This window comes from Sprattus sprattus (assembly GCF_963457725.1).
Source record: "Sprattus sprattus genome assembly, chromosome: 9".
Taxonomy (NCBI): Eukaryota; Metazoa; Chordata; class Actinopteri; order Clupeiformes; family Clupeidae; genus Sprattus; species Sprattus sprattus.
This window is the reverse complement of record NC_137928.1, coordinates 26022844-26043891: the sequence shown is the minus strand read 5'-3', so window position 1 is coordinate 26043891 and position 21048 is coordinate 26022844. Positions and strand designations below refer to the sequence as shown.

Below are 21048 nucleotides of genomic sequence, written 5' to 3'. Positions count from 1 at the left end.
ACTGTGTAGAGCACGAAACAAGACTGTCGTCATTTTAAAATTAATTATAAGCCAAAAATACTTACATGTAGTGTATGTAGCATCTAGCTGGCAAGCTACCATATAAGCCAATGGAGTGGTGGTATACGCGCTAATTGTATCCTAAAACTACCGTTTGAAAGCTTCAGTTAAGACCTACAATACTATGCATCGTTCGTGTAGTACATTTCAGATCAAACCGAGTCATTATAAACATATAAAAAGTTGTGTAGATAGCTTTATTCATGTAAAATATTCCTCGCTTCAAGGAGCCATGTTTTTTTTGAAAATTCCCGAACTGGTTTCGCTGTGTGCTCTGGGATAGCCCTTGGAGGTAAGTGAGCTCTCAAATCATCTTAAAAATAAGGGGTACATAGCACTCAATCTTATCCCTTAATCTTGATCAAATTGGGTATTGAGACACCACTAGCTCTCACATGAACGCGCAATTTCAAGGGTAAGGGGAAGTATTGAGATTGGGCCTTACTCTCACAAATGACATTGAGCTAAAAGCAAGAGCAACACCTGGCATAAGTGGCGAATTTTGGAACCTGTTGCTGGAAGAGAAGTATTCAAGCCTCAGACAATGTGCACTGATGTGCACTGAATATGTCTTCCTTTTTTGGATCAACATATTTATGTGAGTCTGCCTTTTCTCACATGAAAATCATCAAGTCGAAGTACAGAACAACATTGACTGACCACCTTGTGGCCTGCCTAAGGCTGGCGCTCAGCTCCTACTGCCCGGATTATGAGAAGCTTGCTGACTCCTCCCAGTGCCAGAAGTCTCACTAAGGTAGAGAAGTTTTCTTTTTATTAATATTATTATTCTTATCTTGAATTAGGCATAGTCCTATTCATGTATTGTACTTTGAAGAGTATGTTAAATCTTCACATCCACATAGTTTGTACTTAGTATTTTCCTATTTTTATCTGTTTTCCAGTTGAATTTGAATCCATATGCCGGTTTCTCTGCCAGTGCCAATGCCCCGTTTAGTATTCTGAAATACTGGACTTCCCTTCTCCGCCTGCTATGAAGTTATCTCTACTTTTGTGTGTGTGTGTGTGTGTGTGTGTGTGTGTGTGTGTTGGACTGGCATGGCTGGAGTATGTGTGTGTGTGTGTGTGTGTGTATTAATTGCCTATATGCCACGGTGAGCTGAGGTACTTCCGGTTAAAATCTCGGATCGTATGCTCACTTCCGTTACTATACGTCCATATTGATTGCCCAAAGCTAGTGAAGAGAAGAGACTCGTCGAAAAAGTTCAAATATCATCGACAATCTGGTACAACTGCTGAACGCTGTTGTGTGCCTTTACGCCAGAATTAAAGGTACAGCGGTGTGCTTCGTTTTTTTTGTTTTATACCTTTCCTGTGGACGAGGAACTGTGGATGAGGAACTGTGCTTCCTCGGACAAGGATATCCGTTTCTTCACCAGGTAAAGCAACTTCAGCCTATTTACTCAGGGTAAAGAGTGCCAGGGAAATGTCTCTAATGTTACCTAGATAAAAGAGGACAGTGTATTATTGGGTACGTGGCTACGTGTAGCTTAAAATTAACAGTGTTGGATAAACTACATGGAAAATGTAGTTAACTAGGCTACCAGTGAATGTAGCAAGCTAAGCTACACACCGGGTAAGGAAACTTCAGCCTATTTACTCAGGTTAAATAGTGCCAGGGAAATGTCTCTAATGTTACCTAGATTGAAGAGGACAGTGTATTGTTTGGTACGTGGCTACGTGTAGCTTAAAATTAACAGTGTTGGATAAACTACATGGAAAATGTAGTGAACTAAGCTACCAGTAAATGTAACAAGCTAAGCTACACGCCGGGTAAAGCAACTTCAGCCTACCGGTATTTACTCAGGGTAAAGAGTGCCAGGGAAATGTCTCTAATGTTACATAGATTGTAGAGGACAGTGTATTTGGTACTAGGCTACGTGTAGCCTAAAATTAACAGTTTTGGATAAGCTACTTGGAAAATGTAGTGAACTAAGTTACCAGTGAATGTAGCTAGCTAAGCTGCACACACACAACAAGAGTAGCTCGCTCCATGAGAAGCTACAGATTGAATCGACATCATATGTTATCAGTCAGCATGGCAAGATACTTGTTTTATTTTCAAATGTCATGCCAGGTACATTCTTCAGTGGTTAATATCAGGATAAGATCTACCAGTACCTGCTATGTTAATGAAAACCATTACAAAAGATAGTTTGGAATGCATCACATTTGAGGCTAGGTTTTCATCACATGACCTGCTCATGCGTTTCTTGGCCGTTTGTGAGTGGCAGCTGGTGTCTCTACCACCAATGCACCCTGTGCACCCTGGCTGATTTCGGTCTATGTAAGGGAGGCCGTGACGAGGTTGACCGAGACCAAAGCTATGGTCACGTCCATCTTTGGTGACACTCTGAAGTTGGATTCCACTAAGAAGCTGAGCTTTGTCATCCACTGCAGCATGTTATTTTGCCAGTGTAATGTTAGTTTGACGTGAGACTACATGTGATGTGTTTCTCTATTGCGAAGGTCACCTAAAAGTTTTGCGGATGGTGCCGCTGGGGTGGCCGCCTGGGTCACCAATTTTGGCAACGAGTACAAGGAGGTGCACATGTCTGTCCTCACCTCAGCCGAGGGGGGATTTGTTAATTCCTCATGAATCTCTCCCCTGTCCCCAAGATTAAGTTCACCCTTGCGTCTTATACATTATGTCTTATAGCAACCTTAATTTGCAAGTCACAAGCATGCAGCAGTCCATGATTTGTTACTAAATGATGCATACCATGCTAATAAACATGCAGGAGAACATTTGATTTGGCTCGTTATGATGACGTGGTGATCTAAAGTGTGAGAAATGATTTGATGGCTTAGATGATAAACAAACAATACTATGCAACATTGTTAGAAGTCATGTGCATTTATTAAAAATCAAAGAAATGAGGACAATGTTTGATAGATGAATAAAGACAAGAATTATGACACTGGACGACCCTTCCATCAGATCCAGAGGTGATCCTTGAGTTGGTTCACTGCCCCTGCAAAAAAAACAGTTTGCCTGCGAATTTAACCAACTTTGACACTATCGTTTTGACAAAACGGGCAAAAAGTTGAGGTGGCAACAACTGTCTTATCGTTAGAAATACAATAATCATCCCAACTTAAGAAATCCAGGTTACCCTCACATTGAATTGCCAAGCTGAACAGATACGAGGCTTTGACCCACCACCAAGTAAGCACAAACACGTAATAACTTAAATACAATACTTGAGTAACTTGTTTTTCAGGAACCTGAACTGAAGCTGTGTGATGACACTCAGACTGTGAGGTCTGACTTCCTCATGGAGCGGTAGCACTGACACCTAATTGTAAGCCCTGTCAGACCCTGGTTTGAAACTGTGATTAACATTGATTTAGGCTTAAATACATTATACCACTAAGACACTGGACAAAATGCAACAGTAATAACGATGTTTATTGTAACTGATGTCCATGATGTCAATGAACGTTAACGTCGTTAGCTACTCGCTGGACAAAATACAACAGTAATAACGATGTTTATTGTAACTGATGTCCATGATGTCAATAGCCCTGTCAGACCCTGGTTTGAAACTGTGATTAACATTGATTTAGGCTTAAATACATTATACCAATAAGACACTGGACAAAATACAACGGTAATAACGATGTTTATTGTAACTGATGTCCATGATGTCAATGAACGTTAACGTCGTTAGCTACTCGCTAACATGTATGCTAGGCTAACATAAAACACTTATTTTAACCATACCTTCATAGTTATGGACATAATTTGAAACGTAAAGTTTGTATCCTTTGTCCTTTCTTGCGATGGCTGTGGAAGAATAAGCCCTGATGATTCTGCTCTCATCTGTCATTAAGATTGTTGGGAGATCCAGGAGTTAGCAGGTAAAATATGCAGCCATTGTTAATGCGATGATAGAGAGACAGGAAGTGAGTATACGATCCGAGCCCGTGGAGCGGAAGTTCGGGGCATATAGGCAATTGTGGCGTTTTATTTAGATTTGGATTTTTTTGACTGCACAGCCTTTTCTGGAGTTCTTGGCTGCTCTTTTCTGTAGTTTTGGTGTGTCTGATGTGACAGAGAGAGAGAGAGATGGTGAGATTGTTAAGTTCTGTTTTGACAACCTATTTTTTGACACATTGATCATTTCCTCGTTTATTGGACTTAACTTACTGTTTATTCTCCTGTGCAAATAAAAAACAACTACATTTGACCTGCACTCGGGGTTCCTTGTTACTTGTTATTGCCCGGCCCTTGTGTTTGACTTTGTAGATCTTGGCATGTCATGAACTTCAAAAGTAGATCTTGGTTAAAAAAAGGTTGGGCACCCCTGCTCTAGACCATTATTGATAGGTTATTGCTAACGCTTAGACAAAAACTCCATTGAAACACATAGTAGCTAGCTAGCCTTGCTGCTAAGAAGTACGTGAGCAGGCATATCTCACAGATATTGACAGCGCATTCATTTTGAAAGAGGAACAGATAAATCAAGGCATTTAAAACAAAATATGTTGAAAATATGTTTTTGCCGTCCTTCCTACGGGATCCGGTAAAAGTTTTAATGTATCAGATGGTCATACTATGTTGCTCTGATTGGTTGTAGGTATCCAATTGAGCGAAGAGGCATTTTTTTTCCTGGTTCGTTGAAACACGCCCCATAATCACAGCCCAATGGGTCAGTATCAGACTCATATTCTGACTAGAATTATGAGTATGACATCGTCAGGCTAGGTCTCCACTGTCAGTCACGGAGGAAAAGATTTCCAAAACCTTGATTTTAATCATTTTTCTAGACACTCTATTATTCTTACCGTGGACTGAAAAAATGTATTCAACGAGCTGGTTTGATATCCAGCCTAACTTTCTTTCTACATCCACCTGCTAGTCGAAGCCTATCGCATTCGTCTCGGGTCAATGTCAAACTTCTTTGCTGCTTTTTCTCCCGAATGTTCTTCAGCAATCAGCATACACTATCTCTTTGAATTTAATATCAAAGAGACGCAAGTCTACTACTGCTTTATGATCCCTTCTGGAAAAAGTAACATAGCCAATTAAAACGTTACATAACAACTTCGCCTAGTAGTCCTACGTGGGGAAATTTCTTTTTTTATTGCAAACAGCCCATGAAATTAGCCAACAATATTATATAATATAATATTAAACATGAGGAGAACTGGTATTTGTGAAATGCATTCAATTAAATTGTGATGTCTACTTTGAGCCGACGGACTGATGCTGGTAGGCTACAGTAATATAGGCTCCTTTATTTTACCCCCGGCTTGTATTCGGGGCCCGGCATTTATTTGCCCGTATGGACCATGACACCGACTACAATCTGAAGCCCGGCTTCTAATTGAATCCCGGTCTTTATTTGAGGATTTATGGTATGTTGGTACAGCCATAATCCTCATCATGGGTGGAGAACACATGCTGCCATTTAGCCAGGATGTGTTGAAGTGGGCGCAGCTGGTCCTCATCCAGGCCATCTCCCTGCAGCGACTTACCAGTGAGATGGTCAGGCATTGCTTTAACAGATGTCTGCCCTCTGGCCCACCTGCATGATGCTAAACTCTACCACCCCAATGCTGAATTTGTTGAAGCGGAGTTCATCCCCCAGGGCTGACTTTGTTGAAGCGGAGTTCATCGCCTTCTAGGGCTAAACGATAACTTGGGTAACTTGAATAATTCGATTACAAAAAATGTTCGAGGCAAAGGCTTTGTTTAATTAATATCATGCTCCGATATTATTGTTTCATACGGAGTGTTATTATATTGACACACACGCAAGATTTAGGGGGGCTCGATGGGAGAGAATCAAGAGACCAGCCGTAAAAGGCAGAAAATGCCTTTCCACACCTTAACTGCATGAAAGACTCTCTGTCGATAGTGATGATTCCTAGCAACACCATCTGCGTGCAGCTGTATTTGGGCTACATGCGAGCTCACATTGCTTTTAGTAGCGATTAGCATGCTAAGCGGAGATTAAGGCTGAATCTCGATTCTTCCCCTTGCCCCTTTTTCTTTGTCTTAACTCTAGCACTTGCAAGTGTAAGGGCCAAGGGCTGAAAACTTTCCCCTATGAAATGAGACGCCACTCGGTTTCGGGTACGTCACTTGGTGTCCCTGGATAATACAGGATGGTACATGTAAAGCACAGGTCGATGTCTTCAAACAAGTGCTGTCATTCACAGATATCAAACGGAATTCGCGGATAAGTTATCTGTAGACATGCGTGACTGTATGAGCTATGAAACTAGCGATTTAAAAAAAGTTTCAATTATGGTTGCAAATATACAGCTGCGGAAAAATTTTTTTGGCTGTATATACGACTGTAAAGAGCACAAAACTAGACTGTCGTAATTGTTTTGTGGACGGTACATGTAAAGCACGGATCGATGTCTCCAAAGCAAGTGCTGTCATTCACAGATATCAAACGTAATTTGTGGATAATAAAGTTATCTGTACACATGGAGTCAGGCTAGTCCTAGCAAGCTACCATATAAACCAAGTGAAGTGGTGGAATACGCGCTAGCTGTAACCTAAAACTACTGTTTGAAAGCTTCAGTTAAGACCTACAATACTCTGCATCGTTCGTGTAGCACATTTCAAATCAAACCGAGTCATTATAAACATATAAAAAGTTGTGTAGATAGCTTTATTCATGTAAAATATTCCTCGCTTCAAGCAGCCATGTTTTTTTGAAAATTCCCGAGCTGGTTTCGCTGTGTGCTCTGGGATAGCCCTTGGAGGAGCAAGTAAGGTCTCGGATCATCTTAACTCCAAGGGGTACATAGCCCTCAATCTTATCCCTTAATCTTGATCAAATTGGGTATTGAGACACCACTAGCTCTCACATGAACGCGCAACTTCAAGGGTAAGGGGGAAGATAAGGGGCAAGGGGAAAAATTGAGATTGGGTTTAAGTCTGTTCTGTTCTTTTGTTGATACGATGTAATACGGATGGGTTCATCCTGTTAAGATTTCGACAAATGTAATGTAAAAGTTGACACTAGCTGATTTACGATTGCTGACTAATATGAACACTAGCGCTAGTTAGAACGTACAGTATTTGTGATTATTTGTAGCCTATGTTATGAGCAAGCACCTCCTGCTGGCATTTAACGTGTGGGAAGCCGAAGTCCAGTTCTTGCTATAAGTGGTGCTCCATCCCATCAGCAGTAGATCATCCTCAAGTGACCACGTTACATCAACATCTTCTCAGATGCCTCAGAGAAAGCTTATGGGCCTGTAGTATACCTCCACTCAGTAGATCAGTGTCAACCTAGCCTTCCTCTGAGTGAGATCCCACATTGCCCCACGGAAACAACATTCAGTGCCAAGGTTGGAGCTCTGTGCAGATCTAACCGAAACACAGTTGGCCAAACTCCTTGCATACGAGCTCACGTTACTGATACACTGTCACCTGCAGGACAGATTCTACCACATGTCTTGTGCTGGTTGTACTCTGGTGTCTTGCCACTGAAAGGTGAACTCCAGTTTTGTTGAACCTGGGACCCATCTTTTTGAGTCCAGATTTTTACTAGGGACAAAAAGGATGGGAATCAGTCTAGTATTTAGGGGGAACGCTATAACCAGCAACCGCAAAAAAGTTGCTACAATGTAGTCTCATGGGGCAAGCATCTGTGTCAATGTAAAGTGTCAACACAGAATTAATCAAATTAATTTTCATTCCTCATAATTTTTTTATTGAAGCTAGCAGTATACTGTATCTGTTGCTTTAGCAGCTCGGATAAATTAGAACTTTCAGTGTTTCCCCAAAAAGGACCATGCAGATTATTCACCTCTTTTGTTCCATAAATCTATGTAAAGAGCGTCGTTTGGCACTGCCGACTGTGCTTGTACGGCAATCTAGACTTATTCGTAATTCCACATTGGTGGAACGAGCTGCCTAGCACTACAAGAGCAGGGGCGTCGCTCTTTACCTTTATTACGTTCTTGAAGACTCAACTCTTCAGAGAGCACCTCCTTTCCTAACTTGCACCACCTCTCCTTTCCCTCCCTTCCTCTTCCTGCTCTGACCTCTCCTTATCCTTCCTATAAAGCTATCTCCTCAAACTAGTACTTACCTTGCACTTACAGTAGTTACATTCCTGCACTTTTTTTTTAATTTCTTATGTAAAATAGTATTTATTGTTACACTAGGTTTACTGCTCGTAGCTTGATTGTTCTCTCCTCTGTACGTAGCTTTGGACAAAAGCGTCTGCTAAATGACTAAATGTAAATTGGTCTAATCTGCTTAAACAACATTTCAATTTTGCTGAATATATTTAATGTCACGACAAGATCATAAGCAACAGGTGGCATCAAATCTATGTAAGCTATCAAACTGTTACATAACACTAGCTAGCAGGCTCAAGTTCAAGCTCAACTTTTAGCAACATAGTGAAATCTCTGCATTGTTAGGACATTTGAGGTTTGAGCAGAATATCAGAGCAACTGAAATTGTACCATTGCCAAGTAATTATTTTGTAGCTATGGTAACACCACCATTCCTATATTTGATGGAGAAAGTGTGCTTACCAAAAGATTTGATTGTCATCAACTAGTTTTGCACATTATAGAGTGTCTCACCTTGTTATATTGTATTTACAGTCTGTTAGATGATGAATCATACTTTGTTATCATTTTCATTTTGAAAGAGGAACAGAGAAACGCGATCAAGGCATTTGTCGATTAAAAAGATGTTTTTGCCGTCCTTCCTACGGGATCAGGTAAACGTTTAATCTATCAGATGGTAATACTACGTTGCTCTGATTGGTTCTAGGTATCCAATTCAGCGAAGAGGCATTTTCTTTCCTGGTTCGTTGAAACACGCCCCATAATCACAGCCCAATGGTTCAGTATCAGACTCGTATTCTGACTAGAATTATGAGTATGACATCGTCAGGCTACAGTTTTGGTGTTAAATTGACAGTTTTATTAATGTTTTGGTGTTTAGAGCAGAGGGTTGTCTCACCTTGTTATATTGTATTTACAGTCTGTTAGATGATGAATCATACTTTGTAAGTCACATTTTTAGCATCTATACAAATCGCTTCAATAATACTTCATAGTACACATTTGTGTGATTTTTCATTCAGCTGGCTGACTATTGTTAAAGTTAAATAGCTGTGTGGGGGGTTTTGGTGCAGAAATGAGGTGTAACAGCAGTATTAAAAAGATTTATTGAACTGTATACATAATCAACACATACCTTACATCAACAAAACCAAACCACAGTGACTTTTTAACAGTGAGAACGCTAATTCCCTCCCTGTTGCATACAACGAGTGTTTAAATACATCTGAGTATATTACCATCAAAAGCCTAACAGCATCTTGATATTCATTCACATTCATCCTGGAACACATGCAAAGTATTTACAAGCACTTAGGACACCAGGGCACATAGCAGGATATCGTATAGCAAGTGAACATTATTTGTTTGGATCATGATGCACTTTTCTTGTAAATGTTATGTAAAGCTTCATGGATGCTCGTAACTTTTCATCTCTGAGGCCATAGATTACCGTGCTCAGTATCTTGGTTACAATAGTGAATAACAGAAAGTTAAAAAAACGCATAATAAGGTATGTGTCTAGACTGACGGACATAAAATGTGACTCCACATAAGGGCAGATGACCTCCAGAGTGCACAGGATGAGCTGTAACATGTGGAACAGGATGGTGCGTTGGCCCTTAGAGGCAGACTGCTTGTCATTTCCTGAGGCTCTGTGTGCTACGATAATGATAGAGGTGTAACAGAACAGCACGATGCTCAGAACTATTAAGCTGTCATAGATGTAATACATGCCCCTCATCTCCATATGCCAGTCGTCCACAAACATGATCTCATAATAACAGAAGGTTAGTTCTTCGAAGTAGTCTTTTGTGGAAAAGGCCAGAACAATAAATAGGTCGCCAAATGATGCGCTGAAACACACAAACCAGATAATGGCTATATAAAGAAGAGTCCTACTGGGAGAGAAGACCTTGACATGCCTTAGGGGCATGCAGATAGCGGCATACCGCTCTAAACACATGGCTATTATAATGCATGGTGAGATATTGGAGAAAACATCCATGAGAATGACGACTGGTATGCAGAACCCAATGGGCATCAGTTGCCCCAGGTACATAGTGATCACCACAAAGTCAGTCATCACCAGGAGGCACGAGTCCGAAAAGAGGCTCTGGGCAAACAGCTTGTAGCGCGCCTCTGCCAGGAGCATCTCTCTCTTCAAGTAGACGAAGAGCATGTAGAGTAACACAGAGAGGAAAGGCCACACCACAACCTGGACCAGCGCTGTCTGGATGCTGGCTTCGATGGGGTTGTTCGTCATCAGCAGAGTCATCCCAACACTGCTGTTCCCACTCTGGCTACTGTTATCATTCATGATGGTCTAACCTGGATCACAGTATAAACACAGAATTTAATGCAGAACAGGGGTAATAAGTTAATATACAGTACCATGTACAGTCTAGTAATGGCCTGGGAAATTGTTCTGCAAAACCTTAGCACATCACTATAGACCCCTCATATTTGATTTTATCAGAATTCAAACTTTCAGAAATCTTCTGCAGCAAAGTAAAGATCATTCCTCACCTATGATCCTCTGGACAGTGGAGTGGAGAGATATATGGGAAGTGTAGTCTTCTTATAGCCTTTCATGTGGGCAGTCTTTTACGTTTGCAGCATGATGATGCAAACATTGCTTTAACAATGCATTAAAGGGACAGTGTTGTCAAATCAAAGAAAAAAAGTAATGAAAGGACTTATGCTTATGTCTCTATACGTCGCTTTGGATAAAAGCTTCTGCTAAATGACTACATTTAAATCGGTCTAATCTGCTTAAACAACATTTCAATTTTACTATATCACTGATTCTTGAGATAAGGGACAACACATGTCCTCCACTGAAATACAAATTTTGGCTTAAAAATCCAGATATTAATGAATTGAAATAGACTTTAATAGCTCAATATGAAAGACTTAACTACACCAATGTACTTAGTTTTGTCTGTATTTATATATTTTCATAGCAATTTGACCAAGTGCAAGCATTGTCCTAGAAAGTGCATGCAAATTAACATGTCCTCTGCAAGAGGTCACAAATTCTAATTGCAAAGAAAAGTCATTAAAAATGTAATAAATACATGAATATCATTATGAAATGAATTGCATGGCTTTATAAAATGTAACCGAATACATAAAGCGAAATACCAATCAAATTATCCATTAATATTTGCCGCTCAAAGTAGTGTCCTCAGTTCATGTCAACTCCGTCAGAATAAAAAATAAATTAAAACATCAGGCATATTATGGTCTGAACTATAACCCTGAGGACCCCTTTTGCATGCTTCTTCTCTTGATGGATGCAGCAGTACAGCACATGGTCTCGTAAGTTTAACATTTTTATTCATTTTAAGCAAACAAAGTTGATATAACTGTCGTCACAGGTTTTGTATGTCAACTTTGTCATCCAAAAATTATTATTTTAAATAAGAATTGTGAAATAAATTAAGGTGTTTTTGGTGAGTTTATGTAGGTAGCTAGCAGCTGGGGAAAATCAAAATGGCTCCAGTGTACGGGATACGATTCAGACAATAAAAACGTTGAATTTTGTCAACTCCGTCAGAATGGCCGTCTGACGGTTTTGACGTTCAAACTGACGGAGTTGATAAATACTCCAAAAACCTCATTATTTGATGCATAATAAACACAGAATGTGTTTATGATCTAATATTGGCATAATACTAATACAAAACTGACTGACTGGCAAAAAATAAATGAGCAACACAAATGTTAATTTATATTTATTGCTTTTATCTATACTGTAGGACATGGCTAGATGCAAACTGTCAGTGGAGGAGCAAAGAAAAAGAAATAGGGAGTATCAAAGAAAAAGAAGACAGAGAATAGACAGTGATTCAGACAGCAGAAGGGACAATCTAGAGAAGGAGAGACAAAGATGGAAGAACAGGGTCCAAAACAAAAAAGTCAGAAAAATAGGAGAATTAGGACCAAGGGAACAGAGGCATTGCAGGAAGTATTGGAGGAAAGCTCAGAAAAGCTCAAGAAGGTCCAGAGCAGTGCAGAATGCAAGGCAGGAAGTAGACACCCCTCCAGATAGTCCACTAGAGCAGATTATGGAGGAGCCAACTTCCAGTAGACGTGCTCTTGCAAATGAGAGGCAGAGAAGAAGAGCTAGGAAGAAACATTCAAGGGAAATACAAGCTATGAAGGGAAAAATTGAGAAATTACGAAAAGAGCGAAACAGGCTAAGAAAGCACAAATGGCGTCAAAACAAGGCTCAAATGACTACCAAATCAAGTGTCAAACAAACAATGAGTAAAACAACAGTAGACTCTCCAAGAACAGAAACAGAGAAGATGGTAACAGGAAGTCAACTTCGGAATCCTAACATCAAGAGAGCTCTTCTCTTCCACAATGTTCTGTCCCAAGAATTGAGAATGAACAATGAAACTCCTGTATCACGGAGACGAGCCAATGACAAACCATGTCACGGAAAATTGGCATTGTCTGGCAAGGTTCTAAGGAAGTATCGCCTTCTTTATAGCGTGCGCCAGTTTGGTGTCAGTTACAAGTCAATGAGTGAAAGACAGGCGACAGAGAAAAAGAAAACATATCTTCAGCGCATCAGCCAGACTGTTCAAGAATTCTTTGTTAGCTCATCTCGCATAACAACCGATAAAACTGACACCATCACCAGAAAAAAGATAAAGCAACAAAGAATGATTCTGACTGACTCCATGCTGAACCTCCACATTGAGTTCCTCCAGAAAAATCCAAATCTGAAGCTTAGCTATTCTTCCTTCTGTACTATGCGGCCTTTCTATGTTACAGCACCAAAGGCATCTGACAGAAGTACATGTCTGTGTCATTATCATGCAAATGCAAACAAGCTTCAAGCACTGAAGTCATCAGATGTTGACGTTGTACAGTCAACCAAACTGGACGAAAGTTTTCAACTAGTTTGTTGCTCTCCAGCAAGTGAGGCCTGCCTTCTTCGCACCTGCTTACGCTGCAAAACCAAACAGAATGTTCTGGCTCCAGAGCAAGCTGGACTCAATGTTGAATGGATGCAGTGGGAGCGGGTTCAAGACCAAACAGCTAGTGGGAGCTATTTCAATACGAGGCTTAATGAGCACTCAGGAAGCCTATCAGAGTTGCTTCATCTGTTTCAAGAGAAACTTAAAAGTGAGACAACAACACATGTGTGCCTGGTTCGCAATCAAGCAAGTGCATACAGAGACACAATTAAAACCTGCAGTGAGAATACAGTGGTTGTGCATATCGACTTTTCTGAATCCTGGAAGTGCAAAAATGCATCTGAGGTTCAGGCCTGCCATTATGGTCAGAACCTGCCTCAGTTGACTCTTCATACTGGGATGTATTACACCAGGGGGGAAAAGGCCGCTTTTTGCTCGGTTTCTGAGTCCAGGAGACAAGATGCTGCAGCAATCTGGACTCACATGGATCCTGTCCTGAAAAATATACGTACCAAATATCCGTCAGCAACTACTGTGCACTTTTGGTCAGATGGCCCAAGTAAGCAGTACAAGAACAAAAATAACTTTTTTCTCCTTTCTCAAGTGCCACCCACCCTTGGCTTCAAAAGGACCACATGGAATTACTTCCCAACAGCCCATGGCAAAGGTGCCCCCGATGGCATTGGAGGGACAGTAAAGAGAACAGCAGACTCATTGATTCTGCAGGGAAATCATATTGTGAATGGAAATGTCTTCTTTGAAAAGGTTTCAAACCGTCTCACTGGTGTGCAGCTGTATCACATTAAGGAAGAAAACATGGAGACATATGATGCATTTCTTATGCAAAACCTCAGACAGGTTCCATCCACAAGAAAAATACACCAGGTCATCCCAAATCTAAATGGTATAGGTCACAGACAGTTATCCTGCTTTTGCAGTGAGCCACTGAATTGTCTGTGCTTTGCCCCAGCTACCTCATGTCTGCAAGGATGCTTAGAAGAGCAGCACACTGAAGCAAGGACCAGGAAGAAACGGCCATTGACCATGTTGATGGAGGAGATGGAAAATGAGGTACGCGAAGAAGACGATACAATGGAGGAGGAGGTAGAGGAAAATGGTGATTTGATGGAGGATGAGGAGACATTCAGAAGTCCCGATGGAACTGTGGTTGATATGACTATCAACAACATTGACAAAGGAGACTGGCTAGCAGTGATTTATGATGACCACTGGTGGCTAGCAAAGTGCATGCAAATAGATCGTGAGCACCAAGATCTGAAAGTGGAGTTTATGCATCCTTGTGGCCCTACAGCCAATTTCCATCCCAAACATGGAAGGAGGGATGTCTGTTTCTGTCCGCTCAAGGACATTCTTATGAAATTAACAGGGAGCGCATCTCCACTCCAGTCAAGCCGCACAAGAGAGCTATATAGCATATCTTCTGATGTTATGGACTTCATTGAGCTCAAACATGTTCACCGTTTACTGCCCAATGTCTAATCAAAGGCACCCTGCTTTCTTCTTGTTTATCTTTATTGTTAGGTAAAGCGTTGTTTGATCAACCGAACCTGGATGGGTTTAGTTTAAAGTTAACCTTTTACTTTGTTCATAGTATAGAGCTGGTGGTGTATTGAGTTAATTCTTGGTAAATCATTAAAGATCTTTACCTTTCACCGTCACCATTTTCTTGGCCTGTTTATGTTATGTGTGCTATTTCTCTAAATTGATGGTCTCGTAACACACACACAGAGGATTCTGGACCCTGCATAGTTCATTTACTTTGTTTATAAGATTCAAGTTGGCCTTAAACAGTTAGATGCACTTATAATCCAAGCATAGACGGACTGAAAACACATACATTTCCCATGCGTGCTTTACGGGCCTCGTTAACAGACCTTGTTTGCTGTAATTCTATATCAGTCCGTCAACACCGTCAGTTTTGTCCCACCCTAAGATGTGAGTTTTTGTCTTTTTTCTATAAATGCCTTTTACTTCTGTTCATTTTATTGAGTTAATTCACTAAAACATTGCATGGACTACATTCAGTGGTGTCTTGATTGCATATAACCACGAATAAAATATATTAAATTTAAAAAAGAAATAACTAAATTAAGTTTTTTTCCAATGGCGTTTATCCTCAACTGTGTAAAATAATAAAAAAGGGAATACAATGGTTTTTTTTTATCACGTAACTAGGAGTAGGCCCACTATTATTAGATATTGAAATACTTTAAAGTGTCACCAAATGAATAAATAAAATGATTTCTAATGCATCAGACGGAGTTGACAAATGTCAACACACAAATTGGATAAATGCAGGTTTTTATAAAAAGTGATTTTGTAAAAAAAACTTGTTCCTTTACATCAGGGGTGCCCAAATTCTTTCTTGTCAGGGGCCAAATATTAATCGGAGTGGAGGGCCGCGGGCCAAAACCAGAGTTTCATGTTAGGTCAGGTCCCATTATATTGAAATGTAGTGCATATGTGTACCCAATTAACATTACCATTAATATTCTTACCTGCAAACTAAGAAGGGCTAAAAAAGGTGACAAACCAAGCCCCTGTAGGTGGGTCTGGGGGTATCCCCCCCAGATTTTTTTGTTATTTTAACATGTAAATTAAGCATTCTGGTATACTCCAAGACGAAAATAATGGGGAAAGATAACATTTGCTTCAGGTTAAAAAAAGAAACATTTATTAACATATCATACTAATTTAATGTAATCTATTAGTATACACAGGGAAGATAGGTAGGAGACTTATATAATGGCCAATCAACTAACAGCAAGTTAAAGGCTAATAAACATGATTGCAGGCAACAAGAGTGACTACTGATGTTTCGATGGAAATACTCCCATTATTTTCTATTTGTATCCGTCAAAAGAGAAAGATATAACAGTTACGTGTAAGCTGTGCCGTGGAAACAAGCGCCGTGACAGCACTTGACTCCAAAGGCTACCTCCACAAACATTTGTTAAGCCAACACGAACAGGTGAAACTTGGAGCAAGAGAGCATCATGCCTTGACCTCAACTGAAGGACAGACTGCCCCAACTCAGATAGAGAGAGAGAGAGCTTGCACATTGACTACTGGTTGATTTCATATTTCATTTCAACATTCTTTACACAAACTAAGGTACTTACAGTTGGCAGTTGCTAAACTCGTGTTGATATGTGTGAATTTGAACACATGAATATGAACTTGTTCTACCTTTTCCCATTATACATGTAAGTTGAGAAGACTATAACATCAGCTAGATAACTAGCTATCATTTCATGCAAACGGAGCTCTTCCATTTAAATCGTTTAAGGTTAAGGTAAAAGCTAGCTAGTTAGCTAGCATAGCAACAAGATAACCATAGATATGGATCTGTATTGACAAAAGGTCAATAGCGCCCCCCTTGACCCATCTGAAACCATGTTAAAACTGTGGCCAAGCAGTGAACTGCAACCAGTCTTAGTTAAATATGACGTTGAAACAGAGACCCTGTTAAAAATGGGTTAAAATGCTGTCTAACAAATGACGTTCTAACTATAATTCTGACCGGAGCGCGGGCCAAAACAAATCCAGCGCGGGCCACATTTGGCCCGCGGGCCCCAAATTGGGCAGCCCTGCTTTACATGGTTTGTTAGGTCTGACCTGTGTTCATAAGAAAATCAATTCCAAATGAATGTGCTGCCCATTTTAGTTTTTTAGGTTTCAAAAGTACTTTTGTCCCTTATCTCAAGAATCAGTGATATATATTTAATGTCACAACAAGATCATAAGCAAGAGGTGGCATCAAATCTATGTAAGCTATCGAACTGTTACATAACACTAGCTAGCAGGCTCAAGTTCAACTTTTAGCAACATAGTGAAATCTCTGCATTGTTAGGACATTTGAGGTTTGAACAGAAAATCAGAGCAACTCAAATTGTACCATTGCCAAGTAATTATTTTGTAGCTATGGTAACACCACCATTCCTATATTTGATGGAGAAAGTGTGCGTACCAAAATATTTGATTGTCATCAACTAGTTTTGCACATTACCAACAGTATCTAGAGTTATAGTTTAATGTTTAATTACAGTTTTGGTAGCCTGGATACCAGCCTGAACTCCACCCACAAAATTTTTGGTCTGGGAGATTCAGTCTGGACTTGAGCTAGTTGGGAGAGATTAAACGTCTCGGAAAAGTGATCTGAACAATCAAATTGTAAGGGTGGGCTTTATACGTTGATGGACAGATGACCAACCAACGCTTGAGTTGAGTTGATTAGATAGATAGAATATACATCGAACAAAGATGGCGCCATCTCAGGAGCTTAGTGGGACATATTTTATATGATTTAAGCTATCTACACGACTTTTTTTATGTCTACATTGACTTGGCTAGTTGTGTATGTGCATCACGAATGTTGCAGAGGATTGTAGGTCTTAACTGAAGCACTCTAGACCATTATTGATAGGTTATGCTAACGCGTAGACAAAAAAAAACATTGAAACAAATGGTAGCTTCTAGCCTTGAGTGCTAATTAAGTAACGTGAGCAGGCATATCTCAACAGATATTGACAGCGCATTCATTTTGAAAGAGGAACAGAGAAACGCGATCAAGGCATTTGTCGATTAAAAAGATGTTTTTGCCGTCCTTCCTACGGGATCAGGTAAAAGTTTAATCTATCAGATGGTAATACTACGTTGCTCTGATTGGTTCTAGGTATCCAATTCAGCAAAGAGGCTCATAATCACAGCCCAATGGTTCAGTATCAGACTCGTATTCTGACTAGAATTATGAGTATGACATCGTCAGGCTACAGTTTTGGTGTTAAATTGACAGTTTTATTAATGTTTTGGTGTTTAGAGCAGAGGGTTGTCTCACCTTGTTATATTGTATTTACAGTCTGTTAGATGATGAATCATACTTTGTAAGTCACATTTTTAGCATCTATACAAATCGCTTCAATAATACTTCATAGTACACATTTGTGTGATTTTTCATTCAGCTGGCTGACTATTGTTAAAGTTAAATAGCTGTGTGGGGGGTTTTGGTGCAGAAATGAGGTGTAACAGCAGTATTAAAAAGATTTATTGAACTATATACATAATCAACACATACCTTACATCAACAAAACCAAACCACAGTGACTTTTTAACAGTGAGAACGCTAATTCCCTCCCTGTTGCATACAACGCGTGTTTAAATACATCTGAGTATATTACCATCAAAAGCCTAACAGCATCTTGATATTCATTCACATTCATCCTGGAACACATGCAAAGTATTTACAAGCACTTAGGACACCAGGGCACATAGCAGGATATCGTATAGCAAGTGAACATTATTTGTTTGGATCATGATGCACTTTTCTTGTAAATGTTATGTAAAGCTTCATGGATGCTCGTAACTTTTCATCTCTGAGGCCATAGATTACCGTGCTCAGTATCTTGGTTACAATAGTGAATAACAGAAAGTTAAAAAAACGCATAATAAGGTATGTGTCTAGACTGACGGACATAAAATGTGACTCCACATAAGGGCAGATGACCTCCAGAGTGCACAGGATGAGCTGTAACATGTGGAACAGGATGGTGCGTTGGCCCTTAGAGGCAGACTGCTTGTCATCTCCTGAGGCTCTGTGTGCTACGATAATGATAGAGGTGTAACAGAACAGCACGATGCTCAGAACTATTAAGCTGTCATAGATGTAATACATGCCCCTCATCTCCATATGCCAGTCGTCCACAAACATGATCTCATAATAACAGAAGGTTAGTTCTTCGAAGTAGTCTTTTGTGGAAAAGGCCAGAAGAATAAATAGGTCGCCAAATGATGCGCTGAAACACACAAACCAGATAATGGCTATATAAAGAAGAGTCCTACTGGGAGAGAAGACCTTGACATGCCTTAGGGGCATGCAGATAGCGGCATACCGCTCTAAACACATGGCTATTATAATGCATGGTGAGATATTGGAGAAAACATCCATGAGAATGACGACTGGTATGCAGAACCCAATGGGCATCAGTTGCCCCAGGTACATAGTGATCACCACAAAGTCAGTCATCACCAGGAGGCACGAGTCCGAAAAGAGGCTCTGGGCAAACAGCGTGTAGCGTGCCTCTGCCAGGAGCATCTTTCTCTTCAAGTAGACGAAGAGCATATAGAGTAACACAGAGAGGAAAGGCCACACCACAACCTGGACCAGCGCTGTCTGGATGCTGGCTTGGATGGGGTTAGTCGGCATTAGTAGCGTCATCCCATCACTGCTGTTCCCACTCTGGCTACTGTTATCATTCATGATGATCACACCTGGATCACAGTTTAAACACAGAATATAATGCAGAACAGGGGTAATAAGTTAATATACAGTACCATGTACAGTCTAGTAATGGCCTGGGAAATTGTTCTGTAAAACCTCAGCACATCATTATAGACCCTTCATATATTATATTTTTTTTTATATGATATAATGATATTATATTATTTTATCAGAAGTCAAAATTTCAGAAATCTTCTGCAACAAAGTAAAGATCATTCCTCACCTATGATCCTCTGGACAGTGGAGTGGAGAGATATATGGGAAGTGTAGTCTTCTTATAGCCTTTCATGTGGGCAGTCTTTTACGTTTGCAGCATGATGAAAACATTGCGTTGGCAATTCATTAAAGGGACAGTGTTGTCAATCATAGAAAATAGGTAACGACTAATGTCTGCACCCACAGAAAAATGTTAACGTGACGTATTGCTGCTGATCAGTGTGAAATGGATAAAAATGATGTCTATCATGGACACAGTGAACACTGCAGAAACACACAGATAGGCCCAAAGTTTGAGGTTTGATTTACAGTAATGGCTTCATAATTCTGCAGTGTCATTGTGCTGGTTGGTCATTGTCATTGTCATCAGGCACAGAAAAACAATCTATGTACGTGTCTATTATTTTTGAAGCTTTAATATAAATTTTAGTTACACTGTGTGGTTGGCCAAATATGCCACTTTGAAATGGAGCCGTTTTGATCCTCTTATTATTAGCATGCTTGTGTGAATGGCCAATCTTAACGGAATTATGTAGGCTCATTAATGGTGGCATATAGAAGCTATTTACACAATTCCAAACAAATAATCTAATCTAAATTTTGGTTGGGTACCTTTTCATAGTGGTCTGTTCTACAGTGTAGAGCTGTTTTCAGAGTATTTATGTATGACTAATGACACATTTTCTTCTTCATATTGCATGTTTGCAGTATTTCTGAATTCATCATTATGTTCTCAGAACCCTCCCTTTATATGGGAAGGACTTCTTTATGCATTTTCATCCACTCTTCCTTGCAGATGACGTTGACGTGTCTTTTATGCAGATGTGTAAAATGTACCCACATATTTTCAATCCTGTTTAAGGCTTTCGAAACAATCTGCTCAAAATTAATTGTAGATAATAATAATAATTAATTTTATTTTTAAAGCACTTTTCATTCAAAGGAATCTCAGAGTGCCTACATATTAGAAAATAACTATAATAATACAATAAAATTAAAAACAAATTTAAATATTAACATAAGCATAACAGAAAAGATTCAACACAAGGCCAGAAATGCCTTCCTGAATAAAAAAGTCTTAAGTCCAGCTTTAAAGGAACCCAGCGTCTGCGTTGCCCTTAGGTGGTCAGGGAGGCTGTTCCATAAATGTGGCGCTGCCGAGCAAAAGGCCCGGTCGCCCATGGTGCGACGCTTGGTTTTGGGGACGCGGAGGAGCAAGCTGTTTGAAGACCTGAGGGTGCAGGTGGAGGTTTGGGGAGTAATTAATTCTTGCAGGTAGGGAGGTGCATGTCCATTTATGCATGTATGGGTGATTATAAGGACTTTGTAGTCTATCCGGAAAGAGACAGGGAGCCAGTGTAGTGAGTGTAATATTGGTGTTATGTGCTCATATTTCCGGACCTTCATCAGAATCCTGGCAGCGCTGTTTTGGATGTATTGCAGCTTCTGGATGTTCTTGCCAGT

At 40.1% G+C, this 21048-nt stretch overlaps 1 protein-coding gene across 1 annotated transcript; it reads right to left on the bottom strand.

Annotated features, from left to right (window-relative positions):
* Positions 1-7683: 7683 nt before the first annotated feature.
* On the bottom strand, positions 7684-10453 carry LOC308370401 (odorant receptor 131-2-like; the record flags this gene model as incomplete). The annotated part of the gene is made up of 2 exons (XM_080845053.1): positions 7684-7698; positions 9665-10453. 2 exons carry the CDS (start codon positions 10451-10453, stop codon positions 7684-7686), a joined length of 804 nt encoding a protein of 267 aa, XP_080701179.1.
* Between the last annotated feature and the right edge of the window lie 10595 nt (positions 10454-21048).